We start from the raw sequence: 6,969 nt of genomic DNA, 5'->3' as shown, positions 1-6,969 counted from the left end.
TACGATGGGCAGATTGTCGCGGCAGTGAAGAGGCAACGGACCCTGAGAGGAGAGACGAAATACCAAACTCACGACCATTGTGCTGCAGCAATCCCGAAGATCCCTGGTGTAGAAGGACAGCTCCGAGAGCGGTATCGACGGGGGTAAACATCTCTGTCGGCTAGTCTTCTTGTCAACGATTCACCTTAGGCTCTCCAGTAGCTTCTTCGACAAAATGTTGATTGTTACGGGGAAAGCCTTTATATAGCACGCAATCGGGGATCGCTCGGGCACTCGTTCGGGCTTCAGTGGATCTGCGCATCCTTCGCCGCTTCGGTGGATCTGTGCATCCCAGGCCAGAAATTTGCATCAATGAGAAATGTGAAAGAAATGGCCACCCGGGTCTCCTGGTTCCCATTTAGAACGCTGGACCATTTCGTCATAGGCTTGCCACGCTTTGTGACGAAATGTGATCTATGTAATTAGATATCTTGCATTGAATGAACGAATCTAAATTGTTAATTAACTAACTCTGAGGCGGCGGAAGTTGATCCACGGTACACGGACCCTCCCGAAATCCGCCAAAGCCGATACTTATCGAATTAAGCTCTTCGCTCAGACAAGCAGACGCAGGAAGAGATCTGGATCGCATCCCTTTTAATTGTCAACCGGCAACTCTTCATCTCCAGAGAGTAACCGTGTGACATATTCGTCTCTGAAGGTTGAATTCGGAGCACAATTCCAGCTGCTGCTCCTATAGAATTCGAATGGGAAGAATATCATCGGGATAGAAAAGGAGAACCCATGAACCTAGTCTCTGCTAGTTACATGATTTGGTCTCTGGGCAAACGGCGCAATCTCTGTGGGAGCATTTATCTAGATGTGAATCTCTTTCGTCCCGCAAAGCTGGATATAATGGATAGTTATATTGCCACGTGATTTTCCACGAAGTTGGCGAACATTTATCGAGCTTCGATTGCACCGAGTCCTCCTTGCAACTTCGATATGAGTTGAGATGCAGATACATACCAATGTCCGTTTGGCGATATGATTTACCGCCAAGGCCCTTTCTTCTCCACAGCAAGTTAAAAGGGTCAAACAGCACTTGGATCGAGCGTAGCTTTGTCTTCATTATTGCAGCCCTACCACATCCCAGCGCCGCTCAAACCTCCCGTCCAAGTTACACGGACCATCATATACTGGAAATCGAGTCCTTGGAACATTTTCAAAGCGTTTTGCCCTCCCCTCATGTTCCTGACAGTTTTGGCATATCCCTCGTGATCCCCTCGCCTCAGAAGAGGATATTCGGAGTAAATTCCCCAACAACTCTAACATCGGATTCTCACTTGGAAGATCAGAATTTTCAAGATTGGCTCGGGAGCCGTCTTGTCCAAGTACGGCTCCCCGAAACTGTTGGGATTCAGACCTTCGGAGGGAAACAGCGGGAACCGAGATGGGAAAAGCGTATTATTGTTCAGGGTGGGTCATTGAATGGTTCATGTGGCTGTTGATTCCGGGATCTCAAAAAAATACGACGGACCGCATCCGTGGGCTCGCAACAACACAGAACGATACATGACCCCTCTCATTGGAGGCAGAATTCGACCTGGAATTCAATTTGAAAAAGAAAGAAGAAGAGGGTTGGAAGTCACACAAATACGTAGGACTATATGGCCTTCAATTACTTCGTAGCTTACGCGTGCAACTCTCTCATGGTCTTAACTATCTAATGTGTCCGAATCGTGTCAAAAATAATTCCCACAAGGGTATATTTTCAGAAGCTTCGAAGCAGCGAGCGGCATTAGCGCAGCGCCATTTCCGGAGAAGTGAGTCAGAGCAGATCTTCGACTCTACACCGACAAGAGTGAATCATACGATAACTATTGGCGGGAACAACACCAGTTGCTGGCCCTGACTACACCACGGGCAAAAAATCTATATCGATCCAGCCAGGCAAGGATGGTCGGCCCGGTCTACGCCCTCCAAGAACAACTGACAGGGAATCCGGACAGCACTCTGCCTTCCTAATAAGAGCGTTCGCGAAGCGGACTCCTGTCAGGGTAATTTTTTTTTGGCTTATCAATCAACCGCCATCAGATCACCTATCAGTTGCTGCTTCAGATGTCAGTGCGTAATGCACCAGAGACTGTGTGATAGAGCCTGTTCCGGGGATACTTACTGTTGCATAATAGGTGGTGAGCGCTGATGTTACTCGAAAGGACCCACCCAATATTTGGAACCTTGCGCCGACTTCTGGATTGACCTCGAAAACTCGAATTCGTAAAAAGGATGGCACTTGGAGAGGGACCTGGTGACTCGAATTCGCCCCCTGTTCAAAATGCCATTCTCACTCACCAAGGTTTCTTCTAACTCTTCGGCAACTGGAAATTTCCCCCTGTCTTCTCAGCGCGCCGCTACTCGTTATCATTGCATAAATGTATTTTAGCTTGTCCACCCCCGCGACATTACCAGACCCCACCGCCAATCTGATCACACATATTGGTCTCCAGTGCGTCCGTACAGCTCCACTTGCCCACGAGCTTCGGTGCTCGCTGTTATAAAAACTTTTCGCGTCTGCAGGTACATGCCCAGCATTTATGTATGCCCATCAATTCCAATTTGTTCGTGGTTCTCTCGCCCTCGGTTTATTGATATAGTTTTAATTTCGACTTCGTTTAGCCGGAGCGGAAGTGGATCAAAGGAGAGCGAGCTGGCGAGAAGGGCAATATATGAAAGAAAACGGCATTTTTCTTAATAACATATTGGCCATCATGATCGAGAAACAGACTGCCTCTCTTCTGATTGGAACCACTGGCCTAATTGCTGTTGCTCTCTGTACAATTTCTGGCCTGCTGGCACTGTCGGCCCGGCTGTCCATTAGAAATCGAGTCGGACAGATCGCTCTTCAGGATGTATATCAGGATCAAGACGGAGCTGCTACTAAAGAATCCACCCAAAAATTTTCACAAAAATTTCACTTCGTGTCGTTAATATGTCTTTCTATTACTGGCCTCCTAGTATCTTTGGCACAGTCTATCTTGTCAATTATTTCGGAGGACCAATTTCACATGATTGAGCCATGGCTTCAATTTTCGATCTGGGTATGAATTTCATATATTTTTCTGTAATTCTTCGAAACGCCCCGCACTGACTTAGATTATTAGGTTTTTGTTGTCCTGAACGCAACTGCGCTTCTTGTTGAACCGTCTCCGATCAAAAAATTCACTATCGGACTCTATATCTCGATGTCAACCATCGTTTATATAGCGGTTATTACTGTTCAGAAATTTTTCCTCTACCCCTACTCTGATTCCCTCGCTCTGAAGAACGTTCACGACACTCTGATATCAGTTCAATTTGTGGTTGCCTTCGTCTGCGCCTGCATCTCGGCTCTTCTTCCCCGTCGGCCGGACGTTTTTAGGAACGGGAAGGTTGTGGATGCCCAGTATACAACGTCTTGGCTTCGCCGTTTAACCTTTAGCTGGCCCAGCGAATTGCTCAAAAATATACGGCGAACTAGAAAACTGGACGTTGAATATCTTCCTGAGCTAGATTACGCTACTCGTGCCAGATCTCTTCTCGAGTCGTTCGACCAGACGAAACACAAATCCCCCCGTCTCTGGAAGGTGTTAGTAAATATTTATCTTTCACCTCTGGTACTGCAGTTTGTGTTGGTCGTCATTGCCTCTTTCCTGAATTTTGCCCCCCAGTTTTGCCTACTTCATATCCTTCGCGCTCTGGAGGCACGCAGTCGTGGCGAATGGAATCCTTCAGAAACGTGGGCATTTGTCTTCGCTCTGGGAATGTCGACAGTAATTTATTCTACAATTGAGTCATGGCTATACTGGATCTCGTTCTCCAAACTATGCATTCCTGTCTACGAACAGATAGCGGCGGTAGTATTTACGAAGGCAATGCGTCGAAAGAATGTGAAAGGAAGACAAATGCCGAGCAGCACAGACGACCAGACCTCAGACCGAAACATCAATCAGCTGGCAAAAGATGATACCGATGACGAAGACGATAATCAGAAGACTAATCAAGGTACTATCAACCTTATCGCCGTTGATGCAAAGCGAGTTTCCGATTTTGCTGCTTACAACTATTTCATTCCGTCGACCATTGTTGAACTTGCAACTGCCTTCACATTCTTGGGGCTTCTGATAGGTTGGAAAAGTCTTTGCTCGGGACTTTTGGTCTCAGTAGTGGTGACTCCGGTCAATATTTACGTCTCAAACAAATACACGGGGAGCCAAATTTCTTTGATGAAACTCCGTGACCAGAAAATGGCTGTTATCACTGAAGTCCTTCATGGAATCCGCCAAATTAAATTTTCGGCTCTCGAGAACCAGTGGCAACGTAAAATTGGAGATCTGCGGAAGGCGGAGCTGCATGCCCAGTGGACGGTGTTTCGTTGTGACATCGTCCTTATCGGTATTTGGATCTTGGGTCCGGTGATGCTTTCGGCCGTCTCTCTCGGAGTTTATTATCTGTTATATGGCGAGTTATCCGCATCGGTTGCCTTTACAACGGTGTCCATTTTCTCGTCTCTGGAACTAACACTTGCGATTCTGCCTGAGCTAATAACGGATTTCATCGAATGTTGGGTGAGCGCCGAAAGAATTGAAAAATACTTGACCTCTGCAGAGAAAGGCCACAATACACTTCCCTCTGATAAAATCTGCTTTGAGAAGGCAACTATTTCTTGGCCAGTGGAAGACCCCGACGAAACGGATGGTAGATTCAGGCTTCAGGACATCAGTCTAAACTTCCCACCCAAAGGTTTCAGTGTTATTTCTGGTAAAACGGGATCTGGTAAAAGCTTGCTCATCGCATCTATCCTCGGCGAATCTGATATCCTGGCCGGCATTGTTCGCGTTCCGGTAGCTCCACCTCCTGAAGAGACATTTAACGAATACGCGAACAAGGAAAACTGGATTATCGACTCAGCAATTGCCTATGTGGCTCAAATACCATGGATTGAAAATGCCACCATTAAAGATAATATTTTGTTCGGACTTCCATTCGACCAAGATAGATATCATCAAGTTCTATTCGCCTGCGCTTTAGAGAAAGATCTCGATATGTTACCTGATGGGGAACTCACGGACATAGGCGCTAATGGGATAAATCTCAGTGGAGGCCAAAAATGGCGGATATCATTTGCAAGAGCCCTTTATTCTCGCGCTGGTATTCTTATCATGGATGATTTGTTTAGTGCATTGGATGCCCACACAGGACGACATCTTCATGTACATGCCCTCACAGGGGAACTTGGTCGAGGGAGAACGCGGATACTAGTTACTCATCATGTGGCTCTATGCCTTGGTGAAACGGATTACTCTGTATACCTTCAAAATGGCACGGTTGGGCATGCCGGGACTGTGGATGAATTGAGGAGAACTGGAGAGCTAACAGAGATTTTAGCTGACAAGGCCCAATGATGCAGCAAGACAAAGTGATGAAGTTGAGGACGACATTGATGCTCTTAATCCGAGCGAGGCTGGCTTACAGAAAGTTTTATCTCGTGGATCCCAGACACAAACAAATGTAGTGACAAGTGACGTTTCTGTTAAAAGAAAACGCGCCCCTGCTAAGTTCCAGCAAGATGAATGGCGTGAAACTGGCTCGGTTAAACTGGCTCACTATATAACGTATTTCAAGAGTGGAGGAAGCATGTGGTATTGGCTTTTCGTTGCTTTAGCATTTTTGACTTATATTACGCTCACGGTTGGACGGGTATGTTGCATGCCTAATTACTTGATTCCTTGGGAAAGCGACTGTTTTCACTAACTTATTACTAGTCATGGTGGATAAGTATTTGGACTCGATCGTCAAGCGGTTCCGCGACAGATACCAAACTCTTTGTAATGACACACATCGTGAATAAGAGCGATCCGGAATCGCCAAATTCCTCCCTTTTGTTTTACTTGGGAATTTATGTTGGATTATCCCTCGTAACATGTGTTCTAGGTCCGCTGAGATACGGTCTCTTTTTCAATGCCGCCATTAACGCTTCTCGTAACCTATTCGATCGGCTTACTTACGCCGTGTTGAGAGCACCGCTGCGTTGGCTTGACACGATACCTGTTGGACGAATCCTAAACCGCTTTACCGCAGATTTCAACATGATCGATTCTCGACTAGGTAGTGACTTTAGCTTAATGCTTTACCACATCCTTCAGATCTTTGGCATTATGGCTGCCGGATTGCTTGTCTCGCCTATCCTTATCCTGTTCGCCATTGGTCTCCTTGGGATTAGTTTATATTATTCACTCTACTACCTTGATGGCGCTCGGGAAATCAAACGCTTAGAGAGCATCGTGAAAAGCCCAGTATACGAACAATTTGGGACTGCTCTGACCGGATTGTCAACAATCCGCGCCTTTGGAAAGGTCCCAACCTACATTGACCGAATGTTCACGAAGATTGATCGACATGCCCAAGCTTTCTGGCATTTATGGCTCTTCAACAGATGGCTTGGTTTCCGCATGAGTACTATTGGGTCCGTTTTTGCTGTTACTACTGCAGCACTTGTGGTATACATGAAGGGCATCGATGCGTCGTTGGCTGGTTTTGCACTCAGTTTTGCTATGCAATATACCAACGCGATCTCGTATGGATTGCGTGAATATACAAATATTGAACTGAACATGAACGCCACAGAAAGGGTAATTGAGTATTCTGAAATTGGTACCGAACCTCAAGACGGTTTAAATGCACCTGCTGCCTGGCCTACTGAAGGTCGACTTGAAGTTTCAGACCTTGTGGTTGCCTATGCTCCTGACTTGCCTCCAGTCCTCAAAGGTTTATCGTTCAAGGTAGAAAAAAATCAGCGCGTTGGCGTTGTGGGCCGTACAGGGGCAGGCAAATCCTCGCTGACTCTAGCGCTTTTCCGTTTCCTAGAAGCGCGTGGAGGAACTATTCACGTCGACGGTATTGATGTATCCAAGATTAAGCTCCACGATCTCAGAAGTCGGCTTGCCATCA

General features: G+C 46.5%; 1 protein-coding gene across 1 annotated transcript in view; it reads left to right on the top strand.

The window, feature by feature from the left end:
* Window positions 1–2,750: 2,750 nt before the first annotated feature.
* Window positions 2,751–6,969, top strand: part of HCAG_06237 (hypothetical protein) — a gene marked incomplete at both ends in the record, with an annotated part of 4,970 nt that continues 751 nt past the window's right edge. Inside the window, 4 exons of the mRNA XM_001538582.1 lie at window positions 2,751–3,080; window positions 3,144–5,231; window positions 5,407–5,718; window positions 5,784–6,915. Of these exons, the coding sequence (XP_001538632.1) occupies window positions 2,751–3,080; window positions 3,144–5,231; window positions 5,407–5,718; window positions 5,784–6,915 (3,862 nt within the window). The remainder of the gene's footprint in view (window positions 3,081–3,143; window positions 5,232–5,406; window positions 5,719–5,783; window positions 6,916–6,969) is intronic.

The sequence above is a fragment of the Histoplasma capsulatum genome, genomic scaffold (assembly GCF_000149585.1).
Source record: "Histoplasma capsulatum NAm1 scaffold_7 genomic scaffold, whole genome shotgun sequence".
NCBI lineage: Eukaryota > Fungi > Ascomycota > Eurotiomycetes > Onygenales > Ajellomycetaceae > Histoplasma > Histoplasma mississippiense.
This window is presented reverse-complemented; position numbering and strand designations above follow the sequence as displayed.